Below are 26,971 nucleotides of genomic sequence, written 5' to 3' on the forward strand. Positions count from 1 at the left end.
AAACTGATGACGTGATATGGGTGTTTGTGTAATTTTGGACTTATGGTTCATTATTCACCAATTGAGTGGATGATATGACAAATGGAGGCCTCCACATAGATTAAAAAATAATTAAATATTTTAATAACTAAAAATTAAAATTAAAATTAAAAGAAAAACTCAAAAACCTTCCTCCTATCCTTTCATCCATGCACCCCAAACCCAAACCCACACCCATCTACAGTCGCCACCACTCCACCATCCCCTTCCACAAACCCAACCCCACCCGGCACCTTCAATCACTAGCACGACAGTGGACTGAGCTTGCCCCCAAAATCCCCAAATTAAAATTTGCCAAAAATGAAGAAGTCGACAGAGACAGGGTGGGGGCAAGATCTGATTTTCTGGGGTACCCGAGCAGATCTTGGGGTGGGGCGCGATTGTTTGGGAGTCAAAGTTGTATGGGGCAATTTTGGGTTTTTAAATTGTATGCACTTGTAGGCTGCCATTTTGGATTTGGGATTCAAATGTCCCAGCTACTCAGCCAGCTGAAATGTGCACCCACTCTTCTAGACTACCATTGATCATGAATTCATGAACCAAAGTTTTGAAATCGTTTCCTTGAAAATCTATACTTGCACACGCGGTCAATAGTTTGACAAGATTTCGGTGCCTAATGTTTTTCAAGGCTTCACATTCAGCTATAAAGCTTTCTCTTGAACTCTGAACATTGAGTACTTTGGCTGCAACAATTCTTTCTTCCTCATTGAGAATTCCCCTGTACACAGAACCAAAACTACCAGCACCAATCAAATTCGGAGAAGACAAACCATTAGTTGCTTTGAGGAGATCTGCATATGACACTTTCAAGAGTGAAACCCCCCATGCTGATCCTGAAGTTGGCTTCACTCTTGCTTTTCTTGATGGATAAAGAAGCACAAAGAGCAATGCTTTTTTTGATAAATAAAGAAGCACAAAGCACAAGAGTAAGCCAAGTCCAATAACTCCCCCAATAGCAATTGATGTAAGTACTTTCCGCCATGGAAATAATTCTGTCTTAGGTTCTTGCTTAGATTGATTGGAGATGCATCGGCGTTGCGGCAATCCTAGCAGAAGTATACCACCACATAGCCTTTTGTTTCCCATGATAGAAGCGCACTTGTATTTTGGAAAACTCCTCTCATTGATATTGCGCCTTCTAAATCATTAAATGATAGGTTCAAATTTCGCATAAAAAAATGAAACTCCCCAAATAGTTGGGAATTCTTCCAGACAAGATGGGAGAAAGTTGGAGAGTGAGAGATGGCTAGGAAGAGAGAGAGATCAGAGGGGGAGTGGAAGGTGGAAGGAGGAAGGTGGAGGGGAAGGAGAAGGAGGGAGATACGAAGGGAAGATGATGATTTGCATGTTTTTTTTCTTTTTATTATTTTTTATGGTTGTTGAAGAAAGGAGGAGGAGAGGGAGCGATTTGGAAGAGAGAGCGATGGTTGGTAAAAAAATAATCACATTATGGCTGAAGTGTATGTTACACATGGGCCATCACCTCGTGGACACGCTGACATTTTTGCATGCAAGTGTGTGGTCTTCATGTCTGGTTTCCATTCAGAATTTAAGCTTATCTATATCCTTCAGTTCAGTTTAGTAAAGGAGGCAAGGAGCTGTCAATTGATGTTTTTGTACAGTTGCAGTTCATTCCTCTCGAGAAGGACATTTCCTTGCGACAGCTTCTTCCTCTATTGGGCTTGCTGTGAGAATGGGCTGCAGGGTATGGGATAGGCCTCCCCAACTGGTTTTGGGTCATATATAACGGTTGAGGAACAAGATTATTGATCGCTAAGATGAGCGAATGAGGGAGCCTCAATTATATATTATAACCTACTATTAATTAGTACATAAATAAACATGCAAGTTTTGACCTAAATAAATAAATAAACATGCAAGCAATTTCCAGTTTGTAGTTAAAATTCATGCTTGGCACTCTCAGTCTCAACATGAGTACGCTTGAAAAGGGTCTGCCGAGCAGCTTCAAGTTTGTGGAGGGCATCCCTCAAGCTAATGCGTTCCTCAGGCAAAGCATAGGTGCAAGATAGCCCAACCTCTATAATTGAAGTCAGGCAATTACGTTCTAATTCATTGGGCGGATGCTGCATGAGGTGTAGCAGCTCAGAGTCTAGTACTTGGGCAATGTTTTGAGGGAAGGCTGAGTGCACCCATCTGATAATATTTTCGTCTCCTGTGAAACTTTCATGGGTTGGGCTTTTCCCAGTAAACAGCTCCAACAACACTACTCCGAAACTGTATGCATCTCCGGCCGTCGATGGCTTTTGTCCAAAACCATACTCTGCATCATAGTTCATTCTTAATAAACCAAACAAACTAGAAGAAAAAGATAAACAATCATAAAACATAGCTAACTTGACATATAAGGTAAACCAAATACTTCAAATGAGAAAAGGGCTGCTTAATACTGACCTGGTGGCATATATCCTATGGAACCCTTTAGCACATCTGTGGAGCTGAGAACGTTATTGCTTGTTCTTTCTATCAGCAACTTGGCCAGCCCAAAATCTCCAATCTTTGCAATCATATCTCTGTCCAAAAGAATGTTGCTGGGCTTTAAATCACAGTGCGCCACTGGAACTTCACAATCATGATGCAGATAATCCAATCCACAAGCAACATCAATGGCCACATTCAGTCTCTCCACAATGTTCAATCCATCTCCATTAGCATTCTTTCTCTTACCCTTAATCCAATCTTCCAAGCTCCCATTACTCAGATACTCATACACCAAAGCCAAAAAATCCATGTTCCTGAAGTCCAAGATGGAGCATGATGTGATCAGTTTGACAAGATTGCGATGCCTCACGCTCCTCAAGGCCTCGCACTCTGCCAAAAAACTCTTCCACGATCCTGTCCTTTTTATATCAAGCACCTTCACTGCTACTTCAATTCCATCTCTTAGGCACCCTCTGTATACAGACCCAAAGCTCCCGCTTCCAATCAAATTTTCCGTGCTAAAATTCCCAGTTGCGTCACGTAGCTCTTCATATGTGACCATTTGATGCTGCCCTTTTATTAACAAATCAGAATTAGTTTCTGTAACTCTTGCTTTGCTTTTGCTGACATAGAGCAAACAACCAACTATGACACATACTGCCAATGTTGCCGAAACAGTCGAAATAAGAACTCGGATCAGTACTTTTCTCCTATGACCGCCAGGATTCACACATGACGAATGCAGGCAAAGCTTTGGGTTGCCTTCAAGATGGACACTAGAGCTATTTTTAACAAAGATTCCACCTTTAGGAATTACTCCTTCCAAGTGATTAAAGGAGAGGTTCAAGTAGCTCAGGACCTGTAGGTCTTCAAGTTTGTCAGGAATGGACCCAGAAAGCTGGTTTGAGGAGAGGTCTAGAATCTCAAGACCTCTCATATCTCCAAGAACATTAGGAAGAGGACCAGAGAGTTTATTTCTAGCCATCAACAATCTTTCCAAGCTTGTACACTTTCCAATTGTGTTGGGGATCAATCCAGACAAGCGGTTGTCTGAGAGGTCTATAGTGACCACACTTCCTAGGAGCCCAATTTCTTCAGGCAAAGGACCACTCAGAAAGTTGTTAGACAAATTCAGAATGGTGCTCAAACTAGGGAGGTTTTGAAATATTTCTGTAGAAATGCTTCCATTGAGCAAATTGTTGGATAAGTCCATGGAAAGCAACTTTTGAAAGTTTGCAAAGGAAGGGGGTATATGGCCAACAAAGGAATTTCTGGATAAATCAATGTTGTTCAGCTTTCTGAGATTACCTAAGGAGTTTGTAATATTACCAGACATTTTGTTTGCAGCTAAACTAAGCACTTGCAATTCTTCCAGCTGGCCTATTTCAGGTGGGATTTCGCCAGAGATCAAATTGTAGCTTACATTAAGCAAAGTCAAGCTACTGAGTTGACCAATTGAGGAGGGTATGTGACCGAAAATGCGGTTCCCTCCCATGTACAATTTTTGGATAACCCTGGAGAGGTTTCCAATAGACTCTGGAATTACACCCTCTAAATGATTACCATCAATGGCAAGGAATTGGAGACGGGTGCTGTTTGTTAAGGAAGTGATGAAACTGAGACCATCACCACCGTAGCTAACAATCCGATTGAAACCAATGTTGTACATTTCAAGGAATGGCAAATTCCCTAGGCCTGGTGGAACCGTTCCTTCAAGAAAGTTGTTGGACATTCGAATTGATCGAATGCCGGAGATATTGTGCAAAGACACTGGAATTTTTCCCGTGAATTGATTGATACAATTTCTGAAGTACAGAAGATTTGGAAGTGTGTGACCAATATTGCTTGGAATCTCACCCCACAGTTGGTTTGAAGCTACGGTGAAGAGAACTAGAGAAGAGATGTTGTATATGGACAGGGCAACAGTCCCAGTGAGTTGGTTACCTGCAAGATCAAGTTCCTTGAGTTTGTAAAGGAAACCCAATTCACTCGGTATCGTACCACTGAGACTATTTGTGCCGAAGTTCAAATGTGTGAGGGTGGAAGAGAGGTTGCTTATGGATGGTGGGATTGGACCATGGAGATTGTTTCGTGCCAAATTCAAAACTTGAAGATTTTTCAAGCTGTTGAGATTTTCAGGAAGTGTTCCTGTGATGTTATTTGAGGCCAAGTCAAGTGTTTGGAGGGCAGTCAATTGGGTCAGGTTTGATGGCAGGGGACCTTGTATGGTGTTGGAGCTCAAGTTTAGAGATGTCAAGCGGAAAAGGTGGATAATTTGAGAGGGAATGTTTCCTGTTAATTTGTTGTTTTGAAGTTGAAGGGAACGGAGGAAGGAGAGGTTACCAATATGGGGGCTTATGGAGCCTGTAAGTCCCAAGCCGGAAAGATGAAGAGCAACAACTCTGTTGCCAAGTTTGTTGCAAACAACTCCAGTCCAGTTGGTGCATGGAGATGAATTTTGGTCCCAAAAAGATGGGGGGAGACTGACCCCTGACTTGAATGAGATCAAAGCCTCCTTGTCCGTGGCAATGCTTGGCTTTGGTATGGCTGGCTCAACGCTCACAAATATGCATACAAGAAGAGAGAATATAATGGCAAATGTTTGAGGCAATAGATGGAATTGGGAAACCATATCTCTTAGGTTTCTTTTTTCTTTCTGTTTTTAAGCTCTGATGGAATAAGACAAATTTATAAGCCCGAATCCTTGGTCGGTACTGTATATATGCTACGTCATTTCTAGTTGTCCAACGTTGAACTTGAATTTTGCCTCAACGCTCACAAATATGAATACAAGAAATACAGGTACTGTATATATGCTACGTCATTTCTGTTTTACAAGTCTTGGAAATGGAATACGTCAGCTTTTGTGTTTCCACTAGCAGCTTTTGTTTAATTAATTTGGTAAACAAGAAAAAAAAAGTCTCAAGTGGGTTGTGTGTGTTGGGTTCATTTTCTCCTTCGTATCGTATTATCTGTTGACCCGTGTCCACTCCATCCCCTCCCCTTTGAATTAGTTAGTGCAGCCTAATGGGAAATGGGAAATGGGAAATGGTCATTTCTATGACCGAAACAAGTCTCTAAGGGAAAGATATTTGTCATTCGTCTTTGTCAAAGTCCTCAAACTCGTTTACCTCCCCAAGACTCAACCGTGTAGATAAACTTTGCACAAACCTACAAGTTGCGCAACAAAGCGCACTAATGTTGGGGGAAGACTTTTCAACTTAAAATATTATTTTCACTCATCTCAATAACTTTACCTAATTTCTCTCAAATCAACATCAAAGAAAATGAGACTTGTAATCGGAGAGGAAAGATAGGTGCTACAAATAGTATCACTGAAAGAAAATTATAATGATTTCTTCTTTACTACAAGTCTACAACTACTAATTTAAATTCAAACCTTAATGTATAGTTTATTTAAGTGCTAAACTTTTCTCTTTTCTTTTTTTTCCTGTTAGACAAGTGGTAACCCTTTTATTTACACCTAATCCCCACGCATTCCCATTACTTTAACTTTCCAAATACAAAAAAGGGAAAATGGTCATTCTTAATCTGTCTAAAGGAATCTCTGAAAACGCACTGTTTAAATATGAGTGTCTTCTTACACGAAAATTATTTATGAGCTTAGCTATTGGACATGGTCAACGACTCAATAGTTAGGTCAGGTCAAGTTGACCCATTTTCTATGGGCTATTTTTATAAGCTCAAAAAAGGGGATGACTTGCTCACAGTCTTCTCCTTCTCAAGATAGAGAGAGAGAGAGAGAGAGAGAGAGAGCTGAGACCCATTTTCTTGCTCAACGCAGTGAGAGTGATCTGAAATCTCACATGCATTCTTTGTAAACCCTAATACTCGGAGAGTTCAACGCCAACATTTTCACAGCAAGGAAGAAAGCTTTTGGGATATAGCTGACATAAATATATTCAAATATTCAAATGGAATAGCCGTGCGTGCGGCTATACTGTTTAATTTAAATTGTACGTGGCTGTACCCTTTATGTTCGAATATTTAAATAGTACAGCCGTACGGCTATACGCTTTAAATATAATATTTAAAAAATATAGCTCGCAAGTCAAGAGAATCAATAGAAGAGAAAGCCGGGTTGGACCATGGAGATTGTTTCATGCCATATTCAACACTTGAAGATTTGTCAAGTGACTGAGATTTTTAGGAAGAGTTCTTGCGATGTTATTTGACAACAACCCATTATTCACGGTCAACCTGATCCCCCATTCACAAAACATTAATAAGCCCTAATTTAGACAATTCACAGAACTACTATACCCATAATCAAAATTAAAAACCCAAAAGTTCAGGCTTTATAGCCAATTTCACTATCCAAACTGTTAACTTATTATAATTTCTACATTCAACAACATGCAATCGTTGTTCAAGTTAATGCCTAACACTCTCTACGTGACCAACACTGAAAAGGGTCTGTCTAGCAGTTTCCAGTCTGTAAAGGGCTTCCCTCAGGCTAATGCGGGCATCAGGCAAGGCACAACTGCAAGAGAGGCCAACCTCCAGAATTGAGATCAAGCAATTACGTTCTAGTTCTGGGATGGTTCTTGGGTCTTCATTGGGCTGATAGTGCATGAGGTCTGGCATCTGAGAGTCTATCACTTTGGTCATGTTGTGAGGGAAACTTGCCTGCACCCATCTGATGAGGTTTTGGTCCCCTGTGAATCTTTCATGGGTTGGGCTTTTCCCAGTAAAGAGCTCCAACAGCATTACACCAAAACTGTATGCATCTCCTGCTGTCGATGGTTTTTGTCCAAACCCATACTCTACATTGTAGTTCAATCTCAAAGTCAGCATACTAAAAACCAACCACTACATGGTGATATTAATTGTTACCGATTATCAATCTACAATACTTGATACATAAACAATACTTAATTAATATTACGAATATTGATATCAATGCCACCATGCATCAAATTTCGATAATGTAGCATGTACTGTAAATTAGAACTTGACCCAAAACACTATTTATTTTTTAAAAAATGATAACTTAGTATGATGGAAGATCATGAAATATTGAACCTAACTAAATAACTTTTCAAGTGTGGAAATAATTCAGAACTGAATTATTTGAAGTAATGACCACCAAAGTTATATCAACTGTATAAAATACTTAATCAAAAGAGGGCAGTTCGATTAGTACTAACCTGGGGGTATGTATCCAATAGAACCCTTCAGGAAATTTGTGGAGCTAGGGGAATGTTGAGTGCTCATTGTTCTCTCCATCAGCAACTTAGCTAGTCCAAAATCTCCAATCTTTGCGGTCATATCTGTGTCCAAGAGAATGTTGCTGGGCTTTAAATCACAGTGCACCACTGGAACTTCACAATCATGATGCAAATAGTCCAATCCACAAGCAACATCAATGGCCACATTCAGTCTCTCCACAATGTTCAATCCATCTCCATCTGCATTTTTTCTCTTGCCGTTTATCCAGTCTTCCAAGGTCCCATTACTCAGATACTCATAAACCAAAGCCAGAAACTCCATGTTCTTGAAGTCCAAGCTAGAGCATGTTGTGATCAGCTTAACAAGATTTCTGTGCCTCACACTCCTCAGCGCCTCGCACTCCGCCAAAAAGCTCTTCCAGGAGCCTTTAATTTGTACATCAAGCACTTTCACTGCGACTTCAATTCCTTCTCTTAAATACCCTTTATACACAAACCCAAAGCCCCCACTTCCAATCAAGTTTTCCTGGTTGAAATTACCAGTTGCCACACGTAGCTCTTCATATGTGGCCATTTGATGCTTCCCATTTAATAAGTCAGAAGAAGTAGTTTCTCTACTTGTTGCTTCGTAGCCGGAGCCTTTGTGTTTCTTAACATAAAGCAAACAACCAACCACAGTACATACTGCTAGTGTAACCAAAGCAGCAGCAATGATGAGTACTAGGACCAGTACTTTTCTCCTCTGATTGCCACTCTTCCCACATGGTAAGTGCCGGCAAAGTTTTGGGTTGCCTTCTAGATGGACATTAGAGGTATTTTTAACAAATACTCCGCCATTGGGAATTACTCCTTCCAAGTGATTAAAGGAGAGGTTCAAGTAGCTAAGGGCACGTAGCTCTTTAAGTTCATCAGGAATGGACCCAGAGAGCTGGTTTGAGGAGAGGTCTAGAATCTCAAGACCTCTCATTTCTGCCAGGGCATTTGGAAGAGAACCAGAGAGTGTATTTCTGGCCATGAACAACTCCTCCAAGCTTGTACATTTTTCAAATGAGCTGGGAATGGATCCAGATAAGGCATTGTCAGAGAGGTCTACAGTGACAACATTTTGTAGTAACCCAATTTCAGGCAAAGATCCACTTAGAAAGTTGTTAGACAAAGTCAGAATGGTGCTCAAACTAGAGAGGTTTAGAATTTCTCTTGGAATGGTTCCATTGAGCAAATTGTTTGATATGTCCATGGAAAGCAATCTCTCAAAGCTTGCAAAAGTAGGGGGTACATGGCCAACAAAGTAATTTCCAGATAAATCAATCTGGTTCAACTTTCTGAGATTACCTAGGGAGTTCGGTATTGGGCCAGACATCTTGTTTCTTGCTAAACCAAGCATTTGCAGCTCTTTCAGCTGGCCTATTTCAGATGGAATTTTCACCAGAAATTGAATTGTAGCTTACATTTAGTAAAGCTAAACCACTGAGTTGACCAATTGATAATGGTATGTTACCATAAATTCGGTTGCCTCCCATGTATAACTTTGAGAGAACCTTAGAGAGATTGCCAATGGACTCCGGAATTACACCCTGCAGACGATTTTCGTCAATGGAAAGATAATTTAGACGGGTGCTATTTGTCAAAGAAGTAATGAAACTGAGACCATCATCACCATAGCTTACAATCCGATTGAAACCAATGTTGTACATTTCAAGGAAATGGCAAATTACTCAGGCCTGGTGGAACCGTTCCTTCAAGAAAGTTGTTGGACATACGAATTGATCGAATGCCGGAGACATTGTGCAAAGACACTGGAATATTTCCGGTCAATAGATTTGTTGATGCTCCTTTTTGGGGAGGGTCAACTTAGAGAGAGGGGGTTGTCTTTAGCAAGAGAAGGGCATGGGCCTTCGGTAGAGGGCTAGCCTGCAAAAGATAAGATAGGAGAAGCAATCGTTAAGCTTCGGACACCGGTGTGGTGCCGGCCGAAGGCTCTCCGATGCCTGAGTCAGCTAGGGTGAATGATTATTGCAGAGTAGCAGTAATAGTGAGAGAGAGAAGTTCCCATTTTTCTTGGTTACTGTTCCTATTTATAGGGAAGTAAAGGTAGGAGGTTTGCACAAAGTTCCGATGTGGGACTTTGTGCAAGTTGCTGTGATGATGACATGTGTCTCCTGTGTTTTAGGTTTGGCAGTTCGGAGCTTCGGCAGGTGGTTGTCCCTTCGGAAGAGCATCTTCCTTTGGCAGGGAGGAAGACATGTCTACCTTGGTGTTCAATCACGCTTGGTTAATTATGGTGTAAACAAGATTAAAACAATTTCTGAAGTGTAAAAGATTTGGAAGTGTGTGACCAACATTGCTTGGAATCTCACCCCACAGTTGATTTGAAGCTACAGTGAACAGAACTAGAGAAGAGATGTTGTATATGGACAGGGAAACAGTCCCATTGAGTTGGTTAACGGAGAGATCAAGTTCCTTGAGTTTATAAAGGAAACCCAATTCACTGGGTATTGTACCACTGAGACTATTTGTGCCTAAATTTAAATGTGTGAGGGTGGAAGAGAGGTTGCTTATGGATGATGGGATTGGACCATGGAGATTGTTTCGTGCTAAATTCAAGACTTGAAGTTTTGTCAACTTACCAACATGGGAGTTTATGGTCCCTGCAAGTTCCAAGCCTGAAAGATTAAGAGAAACAACTCTCTGAGTCTGCCCAATTTGGTTGCATGCAACACCAGTCCAGTTGGAGCAGGGGGATGAGTTTTGGTCCCAGAAAGATGGCGGGAGATTGACCCCCGACTTGAATAAGATCAAGGCCTCCTTGTCTGTGGAAATATTGCTTGCAGTGGCTGAGTCTACAGTCGGAAAAATATTTACAATAACACAAAATATTATGGCAAACGTATGAGGCAATAGATGGAAGTGGGAATTCATAGCTATCTCTTGGGGTTTCTTGTTGAACTTCAATTTTGCAGGTACATATATTGCATGGTCCTCGTCAAATTTGGAGTGCTGCGGACCATTATTGGACTTAAATTTTGCTTTCAGTGAATTGGTCAGATCAGGTGTCTAGTGGGATTCTTTCAATTTCCTGATTTGTTTACTATTCTGACCTGGATTTCATTTCTAATCACCCATCAATGATATGAATATATTTGTTGATAATAATGTGCTAGGCTTCCACATGATTTGATTCGTGCCATAGATCTCGAAGTTGATCAACAAGTATTAGGGGTACCAAAAACGAGTGAAGCATATATTGGTGTACAAAAGGCAGAAGTTGATCAACAAGTATTAGGGGTACCAAAAACGAGTGAAGCATATATTGGTGTACAAAAGGCAGAGGAGCATGTACTCGCAACCTCTTATTTGATCGACAAGCATACGAAGTTTGACACTAATTTGATATGTTATTTTCTTGTTTCATATTCATGTCATATTCGTGTTTATGTCAAACAAAACATAATCCGAACTTGTTAATTTCATGTCAATTTAAATTTAGAGAGACCGTACTAAATATATTAAGCTTAATAAACATTTTATTCTTGAAGATAATTTATATTGATTGAACTATTAACATATTCAGTTTTTTTATTATTAATTAATTATTATAAATATGTTTATTCATAGAAGAGAAAATGAATAAAAATGAAAATAAGATAGATCAAGACTTTCTTTGATTTGAACTCACCCAATCAAAAATCCTTTAATTCTTAAATCAAAAGAGAATATAACTGAAAATTGGTGTGGTTTCCATTCAAAAGCTTATCCATAATCATATCATTACTTCAGTTGAGCAGAGGAGCGGTCAATTGATGCTATACAGATCGTTGCTCTCTAGAAGGGCAATGACATTGCCGACAGCTTCTGCCTCTATTGGGCTTCTGTGAGCATGGGCTGCAGTGCAGGATGTGGGATAGGTCCTCCGACTCTTTTAAGCCCAAAACGAGAATATAGTTCCAGAGATCAAAATTAAATAAAACTCATCTGAATTCTCATCTATGTTTATTGCCTTTATTGTTTGAAAAAGAAAAAGGAAAAAAGGTGCAGGAGTTTTATTGAAATTTGAATGCCTAGCCTCAATTGAATAGCCAGCTACTGTATATCAAAGAGTAATGATATACTTATCACATTTTTGTCCATATTTTTATATTACATGATATGACATATTCATATCATATGTTGCACGTAAACTCTTCAACAGCAGCGGTAAGAATTTTATTTGCAAAACCGGCAGACTTTTAAACGTGTTTTTATTGGTCTAACGCCTTAGGGAGGCACACATTATATAAACCTTCTATTAGAGCAACAACATTCGAACAATTTTCTCACTCCTCTACATTGTGGTACTCCTCCTTCGCATTGTTCTTTCAATTTTTAGTTTATTTCTCAAGGGAAAATTCAAGTTGTTCATCTAAACCAAATGTTGCGAGTGTTTACTAAGATATTGTCTCACGGGTGAAATCTACTTTTAAGAATAGTGATCACACACCTCAACCTAAAACAATTATTGTAATGAAGCTTCCATGAAGACCGACTTCTACCTTGAAAAAGATAAGATATTGTATGAAAGTATGATTTATTTTTATTTTTTTTACAATTGAATGATTTTTTATTGGGTGAGTTCAAATCGAATAAATTTTTTTGGTCTATCTTATTTTCTTTTTATTCATTTTTCTCTTCTATAAATAATAACATATTTATAATAATTAAATAATAAAAAACTGATTTTATAAATAATCCAATAAAAGTAAATAAAATGCAATTATTATGATGAACAAAAACTCTAGTAAAATGACCTGACAATGACAAAACTCAGTTGTTTATGTTGCTTATTATCTTCCTCTCTCGTTTTCTTCTCCTCACTTTTATTTTGGTTCACCCATGTAAATTATATCTTGAGGTATATATATGAGTGAGAGCAAAAGATTCATCCTATTTCTCCATCAATTTAATTACCTTCCCATATAGGCAGCTAGTTAGGTTTCCCAAAATAGCAAAATAGAAAATGAAAGGTGCAAAATCTATAAAAATAAAATTGTAAAAGCTACTTTAGGAATAGATTAAAAGAATAGGGAGAGTAAAGCTTCAAATCAAGAGGATTGAAAATACGACTAAGAGAGTTGTTTCTCTTCATCTTTCAAGCTTTACAAGGTCCATTTGAATTTGGCATGAATATGAGGGTTTATGTCAGACTGCCAATATGAGGATTTATGAATCATGTAAGACCCAAATCTGAAAGATGAAGAGAAACAACTCTTTGAGTCGTATTGCCAATCATAAGAGTCACAAATATACATATGAAGCTAAGTATATTGAGCATAACAGACATTTTGTTCATCAGAATAATTGTATTTTATTTATTTCGATTGAGTTATTAATAAATTGATTTTTTATTTAATTATTATAATTATGTTATTATTCATAGAAGATAAAAATGAATAGAAAGAAAATAAGATAGACAAATTTTTTTTTAAATTTTTTATTTGAACTCACCCTATAAAAAGTCATTCACAAATAAAAAAAATAGAATAAATCATACTTTCATACAAATATCTTATTTTTTCAATGTAGAAGTCGGTCTAAATTATTATATATGGATGGTTTGAAAAACTGTTGTATAGAGGATTTCTCATTATTGATTAATTTGATTTTATGTTTAACTGTCATTGTCAACCACTGTTATAAAACAAGATTGTCAAGATATAATGTTGAATAATAAAGTTTAATTCGAAAGAAATTAACGTGGCAAAAAAATAAAAATAAAAAATCGTATAAAAGAAATTGTATGGATATAAATCGAAAGAGAAAACAAGGATGGTGAGCTAATGCATGATATATGATTTATCAAGCATTACCAGAAGGGACAAGGGGATTGAGGGAGGGTCCCACGTAGCACATAGAGTGAGCTTGCGGTGTTCGATTTCTGCGTCAACAACGAGGAGGATTTTCTACCACATATACATGCGAAGTCGCAAATTAGGCCCTTCTTATTTTCTTTCTGAATTGTAAGGGTTTGGGGAAGTTTTGATCAGAGTTGCCATATCAATTACAATGAAGCTTTTGTTTTCCTTGATGCCTTCCCTTCTGTTGATTCTCTTGCGGCTGCTGGTTTTATCATGGTTTCTGAATTTCTAAAATATGGAATTTGTTTTTGCTTCCATTTTTGTCTCTAAGGCTGCTGATGTCGGTACATAATTCACTGCTTGTCAGCATAGTAAGGCATGAAGGAAAAAGTGAAGTAACATATAGTGTTTACATGCATACATATCTCTTTGTCATGTTTGATGTTGATCATAATGCAGATGATTGGGTGTGAAGATGGTTGGTGGATTGAACTGATCAGACGACATACATATTTCCTGGAGTGCTCCTCCTCTCGGATGCGAAGGAGGAAACAGTTCATTACCTGGAAATAAATATACATATATCTAATTAATCAACCATGGTTTACTCTTACTTTAATAATAAAAATACAGCACTGACACATGCATGCGTTTTTGTCCTTGTATGACTAAATTTGGATGGACTATGTCTATCTTTTTCCTCCTCATGAGTTGCAACTTGCTAGAAAATTAATTTTTTTAAGGAACATTATTATATGTAAAACAAGTACCTGTCGGGTAGAACTCATTCCACGAGGACTGGTTGATATCCATAACTTGTCCCAGCTCTTGATTTTGCGAAGTAGTGTTGTTATTCTCATCGTCTAAACCACTGCCTGAGTTCATATGATCTTCAAGATTTATGCCATGAAGGAGCGTAGATGACTGTGGTGCTGCTATGACTTCAATTCTACTTCGCGCCTCATCTCTGAATTCCCACAAAATTAAAATATTAAAATTCGATTTAAAAGAAGAAATTGATTCATTTCCATAGCTAATTAATAACCTTGGGGGAAGAAGGCCATTTGCATTCAAAAAGTTGAGGCTCTGAAGGTCTCTTTGTAGAAGTCAGTCAACTAGCATATTGTGTGGACTTACTGTAACAAATTCATCTACATTTGTTGTAGCTGGAGGTGCATCTACATTTGTTGTAGCTGGAACGCATTGGAGAAACTGCACATCTAAACACACTCAAATGAATAATATTTTTTTGGGGTAAAAACACTTCAAATGAATAATTAAAACAAGTAAAGATTGATATTAGAAAAACATAGAAGTTCATAAGATAACATGGGGTACTGCCACTGCTCTTCGGAATGATATATGTACTTAGTACTGGCTGCTTACCTCTTGATTATGGAGACTTTATAATTGTAAAGAAAGTTGATAGAAACCAAGAACAAGAAGCATCGAACAAGAGGAGGAAAAGAAAAGCCATTAGCACAAGGACTATACTGATGATGACAAGTTCATACACAATCAGATCATCTCCTTACCGTCCCCGTTCATGCTCAGGAAGATTAACATAGCGTGCCAGAATCTCTTCAATGCTTCACAAGACAACAAAAGAAACAGGAAAAATAATCATTTTTTAATTTATTATTAGTAAACTAGCAAAATAAAATAATACTTTGTCCAGCTTTACCAATATTGAGCAGCTTATAAAAGATTAATCATGTATATAGAATTAGCGAGATGATTACCTTTTATTGCCAGAAAAGAGACTGAGTCTCCCAGATGGAGAAAACATGATGAGAGCTACATCAACATCACAGAGAACAGAGAGTTCATAGGCTTTCTTGATAAGTCCGCTTCTTCTTTTTGAGAAAGTGACTTGATCTGAAGCTTCACTCTCTCCATTCCTTTAATTTATTCCTAAACTAGCTTTCACAATTTCTTTTAGCTCTTGCACCTTTCCTTTTCTATTTTGCTATTTTGGGAAACTAGGTACGTAATAGGTATTCCTGTATTACTTGTTGCAGGTAAGGGATGAGCTTGAACAACTGTTGGATGATGACAATGATATGGCTGTGGGGGTGTTTAAGATTATTAAGCACCTGTCATGTCAACCGAAGTGTCAAAGAGATGTCCAAATTCAATTGCTGCTGCTGCTTGCTTACATGGTTGAGAATCTCATGGCACAAAGGTTCTTGAGGATATTATCATCAACAAATCCGATGGCTTAATTGAGTTTTGTTGTTGGTCCTTCGAATAAGCCAGCCTTGCTCCTCACTTGAAACTTCCTAGCACACCGACTCTTCTCTATCTAATCCATATAGCACCCAAAGCAGTTATAAAGAATCTGAAGGAGAAATTAAGAGGAAGAAGAAATGTAGAAGATATCCTTAAAAGACTGCTCTAAAAGCCACCATGGAATTGAAAAACACCAATTGAAGAGGTCATTTAACTTGAGTTTTTGTCACTGTCAAGCGTGCCAGGGTTTTGTCACTGTCACTGTCATGGACCAGAGTTCTATGTTTGTCAGGTATCTGATTGAAGATAGAGGTTTTTCGTTTATTATGTTTTTATAAATATATTATTATCCATAAAGGGAAAAATGAATATTTTTTTAAAAAAATGCCAAAAAACTTTCTTTGATTCTCAAATCAAAAGATAATAGAATTGAAGATGAAGCTTATCCATATCATCACTATGTGAGCATAGGGAGCTTCTACAATGAGGAGTTAAAGTGAGGAGTTAAAGTGAAGAGACCGATCCGACCATCAAAACATTTAAAATATTTAAGTCCCATGATTTTTTACATTTGTTGATGGTGAGATTTGATCTCCTCAAATAACCTCCTCACTTTAAGTCCTCATTATAGCCTTTCCGTGTGAGCATAGGTTGCAGGATTTGGGATAGGCCTCCGACTCTTTTTGGGCCATATAACAGTTGAGGAACAAGGTAGGGACTTTGGGCCCATAACTATTGGTCGGTAACTTTTGTCAGCTCCAAATTAAACATTTTACCAATTTTTCTTCACTAACAAGATGAGTAAATTTTACTGTATCGAAAGGGGTAAAAGAAATCATTAAAAAGGATAAAAATTCCCCCGTTATCTACATTCAACATGTTCAAGCATGAAGGAAGAGAAGTAAAATACTATCGTCTAAGCAAATATACACATATAATGTCATCTTTGTTGTTGATCATCATGCAGATGATTTGGTGGTGTACTCAAGAAAGTTGGTGGATTGAACTGATCAGACGGCATATATATTTCTTCAAGTACTCGTCCTGTGGGACGTGAAGCAGAAACCAGTTCATTACCTGGAAAGAAATGTAAATTTCTAATCATCAATCTACCAACCATGGTTACTCTCTTACTTTAATAATAAAGATAAATGAATATTTAAAATTTTCTAATATAACTCTAATGACTAATTTGCATGTAGAGCTGAGAGAATTAAATTTTATTTCAAGGATCATTAATTAATTTCATGCAAAAGAAGTACTTGTCTGGTAGAAGTCATTCCACGGGGACAAGTTGACATCAATAACTTGTCCCAGCTCTGGACGTTGCAAAGTAGTGTTGTTATTCTCATCGTCTAAACCACTGCCTCTGCCTGGGTTCATCTGATCTTCAAGATTTATGCCAGGAAGGAGTGTTGATGACTGGGGTGCTGCTATGACTTCAAGTCTACTTTGCGCCTCACCTCTGAATTCCAACAACAACAACAACAACAAAAATTATATAATTTGATTAAAAAGAAGAAATTGATTAATTTCCATAGCTAATAATAAGATTTAAACACCTTAGGGGAAGAAGGCCATTTGCATTCAAGAAGTTGAGGATCTGAACTTGTGGGTCTCTTTGTGGAAGCCAGTCAACCAGAATATTGTGTGGACTTGCTGTCACAAATTCATCTACATTTGTTGTAGCTGGAGGTGCATGTACCTACATACTCAAATTCATTGATATTTTTTCCTTGACATTCTTGATGCATTAATTCTTCGTTCTTAATAATAATGATGCCAAATAACACACACCTGTACTACTGTAGTCTCTGTAGCAGAAGAATCATACTCTTCCAGGATTTGCAGCTGTGCCATAATTAAATTGTCCATTAGTTAGCTAGGCTTGATATTATAACAACAGTAGAATGTATATATATACATACCTTGCGCACATGCAAATGTTTTAGAGTTTCTTCAAGGATCTGCTCCCGGTACTCAGCCTCATGCAATGTCGTGACTTCAGAGAGATCACCTTCAAATATCCTGCAATGGAAACTTAGCTTATAAGATGAATTCATATGCTTGCTAATTGTAAACTAATTATTTAAAAACATATCGGAGAGTTTAGGGTTTCAAGGTGCAAAGAATTAAATTGCACCTCAGTTGATTTTCCATTTCTTTTACTTGTGACTTGCAGCATAGGATTTCTTGTTGAATCTCCTGTACGTAAATGATAAGAAATTAATCAATTTTCATCTACTTAAAGAATGTATTAATTAAGCTGCCAATATCAACTGCTTGCTTGCATGTGCTTGACCTCGAGTTGATCAGAATCAGTACTGATTGGGCTGCATTAATTAATCAAAATGACATGGAACAATTGTCAATACAACGTTTATGTTTATATATATTATTCCTACTTTCTATTATGTTGCCGCGAATCTTATCTTCAAATATAACTGAAGTATTGACAATTTTAAATCTGCAAATTGTCTGATCACAATGAGAACACATTATATAATAAAAGAAGGGAGCCAAAACCTAGTTGCTTGATGGGTTTGATCAGCTTCCCTCCTCAACTTAACAAGAACGCGCTGGAGAAACTGCCCATTTAAACACACTCAAATGATCAATAATTAAAAGAAGTAAAGATTGATATATATATATTACATAAAAGGGCATAAGATAATATGGCAGACTTAGTGCTAGCTGCTTACCTCTTGATTATGCAGACTTTATAATGGTAAAGAAAGTTGATAGAAACCAAGAACAAGAAGCATCGAACAAGAGAAGGAAAAGGAAAACCATTAGCACAAACACCATATTGATGATGACAAGTTCAATACATAATCAGATGATGATCTCCTTACCGTCCTCCTCGTTCATGCCCAGGAAGATTAACATAGCGTGCCAGAATCTCTTCAATGCTTCACAAAACATCAAAAGAAACAGGAAAACTAATCATTTTTAATTTATTGGTATTAATAAACTAGTAAATAGGTAATAGGATATAAAATAAAATAATTATTGTCATGCCTTTACCAATATTGAGCAGCTTATAAAAGATTAATCATGTATATAAAAGCAGTCAGATGGTTACCTTTTATTGCCAGAGAAGAGACTGAGTCTCCCAGACGGAGAAAACATGATGAGAGCTACATCAACATCACATAGAACAGAGAGTTCATAAGCTTTCTTGATAAGTCCGTTTCTTCTTTTTGAGTAAGTGACTTGTCTATTAGTCGTATTCTCAATCATCTTGATTTGAAGCTTCACTCTCCCCATTCCTTTAATTTATTCCTAAGCTTTACAATTTGTTGTAATTCTTCTCCCCTTTCCTTTTATGTTTTGTTATTTTGGGAAACCTATAGCTACCTATATAGAAAGATAATCAATATGATGGAGAAAGAGGAAGAATATTTGGCTCTCACACCCATATATAGTTCAAGATAGAAGGTACAAGAAGAAAACTAAGGGAGAAGGATAAGGAGATATGTAGATAATTGAGTTTGTCACTATTAGGCTATTTATGGAATTATCTGATACATATACATAGATATGGCGGTGTAAGATTAAACAACTAATGAGAACTCTTCTTGCATGACGTGAAATCTTGTGATAACCTGATTTTACGAGTCGGTCTAAATTATTACGTGTTTAGCATTAATAGTATCTAGACACTAAACCCATTAAACATGTAAACCTATTGTATAGAGGATTTATCATTATTGATTATTTTGATTTTATATTATCAGAAGGCCGAACACATGAAATTAGATTGTCAACTACTGTTGAATACTAAGGTTTAAATTTTGAAGATAATCACAAAGAAGATTAAGAGGGAAAAAAAAATCGGATAAAAGAAATTTGTACTTTGTAACGAGCTATAGTTTGTTTGTTTGTATATGCCAAAGAGAAAACAAGGATGCTGAGTTAATACATGAGACATGATTTATCGAAGGGGGACGAGGGATTGTGGGAGGGTCCCACGTAGCACATAGACTGCACCTGTGGTGCGCAGTTTCCTCGTAACAAACACGGAAAATGCGACGTGTCGTATTTTTCTTGTTTGTGCCGAACTCATGATTCTGCGCTCACACCCACGACGTCTATCCGCATGTTCCCCGGCGACCATCCCGTCGCGTAATTGCAGAGACTCCGGAGAGTTTGTCTCTGGTTGGGCTTCGGGCTTCAGGCTTCATAACTTGCCTTGAGATTTGAGGGTTTTGCAGATCATCCCGTGCATGGAGGAGAAGCACTTGTCGATCATGCAAATTCTTGGCGTTTTCACTTTGGTTAAATTTAGTTTATTTTATTTTCAATTTTGTTAAATTATGTTCTTGCCATGCAACCAATCTTGTGCCTAATCAACTCACCGTTTCCTAATTCAATGAACCTTTCATTTTCCTTCATGACTTCCCTTATGTTGTTTCTCTTGCGGCTGCTGCTTTGATCAGGTTTCTGAATTTCTAAAGTGAAATATGTATATATATATATATATATATTTTTTTTTTTTTGCCAACCGATTATTAAGGAACTTGTGGGTTATTGTCCATAAGAAAGAGATGTAGGGAAATATGAATTTTTTTTTAGTACAAGCGATAGTACAGCCTAAAACAAAAGAAACAGAAACCCAATCTTTTTTATTATACCAAAGAAAGAAAAAAAATCTGAGACATCTTGACTTCTAAATCTTGGTAATGAATGAAACATCTTTCTCAAGGAGAGAACTAAACATCTTTCCTTGAATAATTGAAACTTAATCATGTGTATTCTTTTCTATTTCTTGGCTTACTAAACTACAAATACTTTTTTTGTGTGTACATTTTCCCAGCAAATAACTTTTAAAATTTAAATTTCAAGCATCAAATTATCGTACTTCAAAAACTCTTTTGACGCACGCAAAGTTTATGTCAAGAGGCTAATAGTTATTATGCTGAAGTCTAAATTCCAAATTCAAAAGTCAATTTTTGACCCCAAAAAAATTCAAAAGTAAATGCATATTAATCATAAGAAGAATAGTCTCCTAATGTAAAGTCAACATGTGATGTTTGCAATTATTTTTTATAATGAAAACGTTGGGAGTAACATTCTAAATTGAAGATGATAGATAAAAACACATTTTAAATTGAAAAGTCGTCTCCCAACAATAATGCACTTGAACGAATTACAAAACAAGACTTTTATCATTCACTTTGACTATTTCATTTCCCAATTGTAATTTTATTCTCCATTTATAAAAAGGATGAATACTTAATTGCTGTACGTTTATCATAGAATAGAACACAGTATATATATATGTCATGTGTTACGTAGTATATTATATATTGATAGAAGAATGTAATTAGGTCAACAAATAAAAAGAAAATAAATCTACCCCACTTGAGAACAACGGGTATATGCCGGGAGAAAATGGATATAAAATTTTATAACACAACGTAACTACAATTTTTGTTGTTATACTAATAGAGAATCAAAGCTCTTAATATTATCATAATCATAACTCAAATCTTAAACTATCTTAAACTATTGTAATTATAACCGATATTGCGGGATGCAAAATTCAAGTCCAACGTTGGACAACCACAAATGACGTAGCAGATTATATTGACCAAGGATTCGGGCTTATAAGTATGACTTAAAACTGGTATACCATAAGCAAAACCTATTATTCCGTTAGAGTTCATATTCAAAAACAGAAAAACACAACATAGGAGATATGGTTTCCCAATTGCATCTATTGCCTCAAACATTTGCCATAACATTCTATGTTCTTGTTGTATGCATATTTGTGAGCGTTGAGGCAGCCATACCAAAGCCAAGCATTGCCACGGACAAGGAGGCTTTGATCTCATTCAAGTCAGGGGTCAGTCTCCCCCCATCTTTTTGGGACCAAAATTCATCTCCATGCACCAACTGGACTGGAGTTGTTTGCAACAAACTTGGCAACAGAGTTGTTGCTCTTCATCTTTCCGGCTTGGGACTTACAGGCTCCATAAGCCCCCACATTGGTAACCTCTCCTTCCTCCGTTCCCTTCAACCTTCAAAACAACAAATTAACAGGAAACATTCCCTCTCAAATTATCCACCTTTTCCGCTTGACATCTCTAAACTTGAGCTCCAACACCATACAAGGTCCCCTGCCATCAAACCTGACCCAATTGACTGCCCTCCAAACACTTGACTTGGCCTCAAATAACATCACAGGAACACTTCCTGAAAATCTCAACAGCTTGAAAAATCTTCAAGTTTTGAATTTGGCACGAAACAATCTCCATGGTCCAATCCCACCATCCATAAGCAACCTCTCTTCCACCCTCACACATTTGAACTTCGGCACAAATAGTCTCAGTGGTACGATACCGAGTGAATTGGGTTTCCTTTACAAACTCAAGGAACTTGATCTTGCAGGTAACCAACTCACTGGGACTGTTGCCCTGTCCATATACAACATCTCTTCTCTAGTTCTCTTCACCGTAGCTTCAAACCAACTGTGGGGTGAGATTCCAAGCAATATTGGTCACACACTTCCAAATCTTCTATACTTCAGAAATTGTATCAATCAATTCACGGGAAAAATTCCAGTGTCTTTGCACAATATCTCCGGCATTCGATCAATTCGAATGTCCAACAACTTTCTTGAAGGAACGGTTCCACCAGGCCTAGGGAATTTGCCATTCCTTGAAATGTACAACATTGGTTTCAATCGGATTGTTAGCTACGGTGGTGATGGTCTCAGTTTCATCACTTCCTTAACAAACAGCACCCGTCTCCAATTCCTTGCCATTGATGGTAATCATTTAGAGGGTGTAATTCCAGAGTCTATTGGCAATCTCTCTGGAGTTATCGAAAAGCTGTACATGGGAGGGAACCATATTTACGGTCACATACCCTCCTCAATTGGTCACCTCAGTAGCTTGACTTTGCTTAATGTAAGCTACAATTTGATCTCTGGTGAAATCCCACCTGAAATAGGCCGGCTGAAAGATTTGCAAATGCTTGGTTTAGCAGCAAACAAAATGTTTGGCCATATTCCAAACTCCTTAGGTAATCTCAGAATGTTGAACAACATTGATTTATCCGGAAATTACTTTGCTGGCAATATACCCCCTTCTTTTCCCAACTTTCAGAAGTTGCTTTCCATGGACTTATCCAACAACTTGCTCAATGGAAGCATTTCTAGAGAAATATTTCTAAGCCTCCCAAGTTTGAGCACCATTCTGAATTTGTCTAACAACTTTCTGAGTGGACCTTTGCCTGAAGAAATTGGGCTCCTAGGAACTGTGGTCACTATAGACCTCTCCAACAACCGCTTCTCTGGATCCATTCCCAGCTCAATCGGAAAGTGTTCAAGCTTGGTGGGATTGTTCATGGTCAGAAATACACTTTCTGGTCCTCTTCCTAATGCTCTTGGAGAAATGAAAGGTCTTGAGATTCTAGACCTGTCCTCAAACCAGCTTTCTGGGTCCATTCCTGATAAACTTAAAGACCTACGGGTTCTGCGCTACTTGAACCTCTCCTTTAATCTCTTAGAAGGAGTAATTCCTAATGGTGGAATATTTGTTAAAAATATCTCTAGTGTCCATCTTGAAGGCAACCCAAAGCTCTGCCTACATTTTCCTTGTGTGGAGAGTGCTGCAAGTAGTCATAGGAGAAAAGTACTGGTCCCAGTTACAATAACATTGGGAATATTGGCAGTATGCATTATGGGTGGTTGTTTGCTCTATGTTAGGAAAAGCAAAGCAAGAGTTGCAGCAACTTCTGATTTAGTAGTAAAAGGGCAGCATCGAATGGTCACATATGAAGAGCTCCGTGGGGCAACCGGAAATTTCAACCAGGAGAATTTGATTGGAAGTGGGAGCTTTGGGTCTGTGTACAAAGGGTGTCTAAGAGAAGGAATTGAAGTTGCAGTGAAGGTGCTTGATATAAGAAAGACAGGATCCTTGAAGAGTTTTTTGGCAGAGTGTGAGGCACTGAGGAGCACAAGGCACCGAAATCTTGTTAAGCTTATCACATCATGCTCCAGCATAGACTTTAAGAACATGGAGTTTCTGGCTTTGGTTTATGAGTATCTGAGTAATGGGAGCTTGGAATATTGGATTAAGGGTAAGAGAAAGAAAGCAAATGGAGATGCATTGAACATTGTGGACAGACTCAATGTGGCCATTGATGTTGCTTGTGGGTTGGATTATCTGCATCATGATTGCGAAGTTGCAGTGGCACACTGTGATTTAAAGCCCAGCAACATTCTTCTGGACAGAGATATGACTGCGAAAATTGGAGATTTTGGGCTGGCCAAGTTGCTGATAGAAAGAACTGGCAATAACGATCTCAGCTCCACAAATGTCCTAAAGGGTTCCATAGGATATATGCCCCCAGGTTAGTATTAAGCAGCCCTCTTCTCATTTGAAGTATGTGGTTTACCTTATACATCAAGCTAGGTTTTATGATTGTTTACAAAAAATAAGAATGAAATATTATGCAGAGTATGGTTTTGGACAAAAACCATCGACAGCCGGAGATGCATACAGTTTCGGAGTGGTGCTGTTGGAGCTGTTTACTGGAAAAAGCCCAACCCATGAAAATTTCACAGGAGATCAAAACCTTATTAGATGGGTGCAATCAGCCTTCCCTGAAAACATTGTACAGGTACTAGACTCTGAGCTGCTACACCTCATGCAGCATCTGCCTAATGAAGGCCAAATTAATATCATCCCCGAAGCAGAACGTAATTGCCTGATCTCAATTATGGAGGTTGGGATCTCTTGCACTTGTGCTTCGCCTGATGGACGCATTGGCTTGAGGGATGCCCTTCGCAAACTGGAAACTGCTAGACAAACCCTTTTCAAGCATACTCATGTCTGAAAGTGCCACTCATTAATTTCATAATTCAACTACTAATAATCGGCTTGTAACTCAAGTGGTTAGAGCAACATGTACTCCTATAGGCCGAGGTCATTTGTTTGATTCCCTCTTCCTTATTTATTGCTTGTATCAAAGAAAACATTTACGTTCTGATAATTGATGTAGTAGATAGTGGAATGCAAGATTTTGATTCCATGTGACAATAATGTAGTAGATAGTGGAATGCAAGATTTTGATTCCATGTGACAATGTAATTATCACAAATACATAACCAAACTTGAAAATCTTGCCTAAAACCAAAATAGGGATTATCATATCTAATACCATCTGAAGATAATGTGTATATATGACATGAATTAGCAACCCAAAAATGCCCAATAGTTATTCTCAGAGTTGAGAAAGTAGGTTCAGCATTGTTGGGCGTGGCCTGCACTTTGCAAGTAGAGGGTGAGCTTTAGGCATGGTGAGCCCAGGCCCTTCACTCATGTCCACCATCTCCTCACCAATCCTCTCCCAATCAAAACACTGAATCAGTGATCCCAATGCCAGTCCAAGAATCCGATTTGCTAACCCTTCCCCAGGACAACCTCTCCTCCCTGTCCCAAATGGCAACAACAAGAAACCATCTCTTTCCCCTTGTACATTCAAAAACCTCTCTGGCCTAAATTGTGCAGGCTGTGACCACAACTTTGGGTTGTTCTGTATGGCCCAGATATTCACCAACAGCATTGTTCCGCGTGGAACATCGAAACCTCCCACGGTACAGTCATCCGATGACTCGTGTGGGACCAGCAGTGGGCCTGCTGGGTACATCCGGAGGGTCTCATTGATGATGCCATGGAGATGGGGAAGCTTGCCAAGGTCTGATTCTTCAATTAGCCTGCTTTGTCCAATGTGAATATCAATTTCACTCTGAGCTTTGACAAGGGCCTCTGGGTTGTTAAGCAAAAGCGATAGAGCCCATTCCATGGTTCCAGATGAGGTCTCTGTCCCTGCTGCTAGCATCACCTGTGTGCAATTGTGCAAAAAGCTTTTAAACCAACCAGTTCATTTCATATTTCAACCTTGAAACACAAGTTTGATATTTGATCTGAGCTTTGCATATAGCCCTTGTTTTGCATTTTGTTATTGGATTTCACAAATTGTGGGTGAGAGAGACAACTTACTTGCATTATGCCTCTTATGATTTCATCTGTATAATATTCAGGTTCATTTCCTTGAAGCGATAACAAAACCTCCACCATGGTCTTGCTCCTCTGTTCAGAAGCAGAGCCACTCTGTTTTTTTCTATGTTCTTCAATCAAATCCTGCATGAATTTATCCCTCTTCCTCTGCAAAACCACCAGCTTCTTCTCCAGCCCACTCACTCCCAAAAAGTTCAAAGCTGGTACAAAATCTCCAATATTAGTAGCCCCACTCAATCGAAAGCTCTCTACCATAATTTCTTCAAATCGCTTAGCTTCCTCCAAATCTGCCACATGCTCCCCATGATATCTCTTCCCAGCAATCATCCTCATCATAACATTAAGAGTCAGCTCAAAAAACGTTGACTTCATGTCCAAACTCTGAAACTCCCCACCACCCTTAGAGCCTCTAAAAAGCCGGCAAACCAGTGAACTGACTTCATCGACACGGATGCTATTAAACATCTGAAGGCGGTTCGACGACAATAACTCAAGGGAAGTTATGCGTCTTAGGTTGCGCCAGTGGGAGCCATAGGAGGCCCAGGTAAGGGAGGTGTAGTTATATCCAAGGTGTTTTCCGGCAAGCAGCTTTGGACGGTTGGCAAAAACGATGTCGTTTTTGGTGAAGCATTCCTCAGCTGCGGAAGGAGAGGACACAACAATGACAGAGCGGGAGCCAAATTGGAAGTATGCGACGGGGCCATATTTGTTGGATAATTTGGCAAGTGTTCTGTGGAGGGGTTTCTTGAAGAGGTAGAGATGGCCTATGATGGGGAAGGAGAGAGCAGGGCTTGGTGGGAGTCTTTTGCTAAATTTCTGCAAATAGTTCTTGAGGAAAAGGAAGATGACGAAGAGCAAAATGTAATAGTAGAATGAACTTTCCATTGCTATTGATATGAGATCAGATAGTTCTGCACTACGACGATGAATCTGTTTGTTTTCTACTTCTTGATATAGAACTCAAATATCAACGTCTCATGTTATTTTCATTGTTGCGTCATCTTATTACATAATTGAAATTTATTGCTTAATCTTGGATTTTAATCAACTAATGAAAATCAATAAGATACAAAGAGACAGGACAAATGTACAACTATCCAACTCTCATGTATATTTTCATAATTAAAAAATCTGAAAAACCTAATTAGTGGAAGCTGGCCACAACTGACAATAAATCAATTTTGCCCTACAAATAATAAAGTAC

The 26,971-nt window shown here is 38.2% G+C and overlaps 5 protein-coding genes, 1 long non-coding RNA gene and 1 pseudogene across 7 annotated transcripts; 1 reads left to right on the top strand and 6 right to left on the bottom strand.

The window, feature by feature from the left end:
- Positions 1-519: 519 nt before the first annotated feature.
- LOC148919620 (putative LRR receptor-like serine/threonine-protein kinase At3g47570 pseudogene) lies at positions 520-1,125 on the bottom strand (annotated as a pseudogene).
- A 693-nt stretch (positions 1,126-1,818) lies between these two features.
- LOC103320388 (uncharacterized) lies at positions 1,819-5,124 on the bottom strand. Its single transcript, XM_008222065.3, has 2 exons — positions 2,452-5,124; positions 1,819-2,320 (listed from the first exon to the last, which is right to left on the bottom strand). The coding sequence occupies exons 1-2, from the start codon at positions 5,108-5,110 to the stop codon at positions 1,938-1,940; spliced, it is 3,042 nt and encodes a 1,013-aa protein (XP_008220287.2). The 5' UTR covers positions 5,111-5,124; the 3' UTR covers positions 1,819-1,937.
- A 1,560-nt stretch (positions 5,125-6,684) lies between these two features.
- On the bottom strand, positions 6,685-10,437 carry LOC107880264 (receptor kinase-like protein Xa21). Its single transcript, XM_089047090.1, is given in 4 exon segments — positions 6,685-7,265; positions 7,650-9,093; positions 9,095-9,244; positions 10,298-10,437. Coding segments are annotated over 4 exon segments (1,992 nt in total). The 5' UTR covers positions 10,304-10,437; the 3' UTR covers positions 6,685-6,873.
- A 3,179-nt stretch (positions 10,438-13,616) lies between these two features.
- Positions 13,617-15,102, bottom strand: LOC148919621 (uncharacterized). 2 transcript variants are annotated; one of them, XR_016124548.1, is made up of 5 exons: positions 15,037-15,102; positions 14,888-14,903; positions 14,639-14,713; positions 14,272-14,468; positions 13,617-14,064 (listed from the first exon to the last, which is right to left on the bottom strand). It is a non-coding gene; the product is annotated as an uncharacterized LOC148919621 (long non-coding RNA). The 2 variants fall into 2 exon arrangements; XR_016124547.1 differs by having other exon boundaries at positions 14,888-15,087.
- A 1,477-nt stretch (positions 15,103-16,579) lies between these two features.
- LOC103320457 (agamous-like MADS-box protein AGL104) lies at positions 16,580-19,003 on the bottom strand. Its single transcript, XM_089047091.1, has 11 exons — positions 18,819-19,003; positions 18,589-18,645; positions 18,436-18,451; positions 18,260-18,321; positions 18,036-18,066; positions 17,877-17,938; positions 17,662-17,761; positions 17,537-17,584; positions 17,296-17,438; positions 16,996-17,198; positions 16,580-16,810 (listed from the first exon to the last, which is right to left on the bottom strand). Exons 1-11 carry the CDS (start codon positions 19,001-19,003, stop codon positions 16,674-16,676), a joined length of 1,044 nt encoding a protein of 347 aa, XP_088903217.1. The 3' UTR covers positions 16,580-16,673.
- Positions 19,004-21,437: 2,434 nt separating this feature from the next.
- LOC103320458 (uncharacterized) lies at positions 21,438-24,583 on the top strand. Its single transcript, XM_008222137.3, is given in 3 exon segments — positions 21,438-21,758; positions 21,760-24,097; positions 24,204-24,583. Coding segments are annotated over 3 exon segments (3,039 nt in total).
- Positions 24,584-24,798: 215 nt separating this feature from the next.
- LOC103320389 (cytochrome P450 81Q32-like) lies at positions 24,799-26,730 on the bottom strand. Its single transcript, XM_008222066.2, has 2 exons — positions 25,750-26,730; positions 24,799-25,591 (listed from the first exon to the last, which is right to left on the bottom strand). Exons 1-2 carry the CDS (start codon positions 26,650-26,652, stop codon positions 24,971-24,973), a joined length of 1,524 nt encoding a protein of 507 aa, XP_008220288.1. The 5' UTR covers positions 26,653-26,730; the 3' UTR covers positions 24,799-24,970.
- Positions 26,731-26,971: the final 241 nt, after the last annotated feature.

This window comes from Prunus mume, linkage group LG2 (genome assembly GCF_029339155.1).
Source record: "Prunus mume cultivar Tortuosa linkage group LG2, ASM2933915v1, whole genome shotgun sequence".
Taxonomy (NCBI): domain Eukaryota; kingdom Viridiplantae; phylum Streptophyta; class Magnoliopsida; order Rosales; family Rosaceae; genus Prunus; species Prunus mume.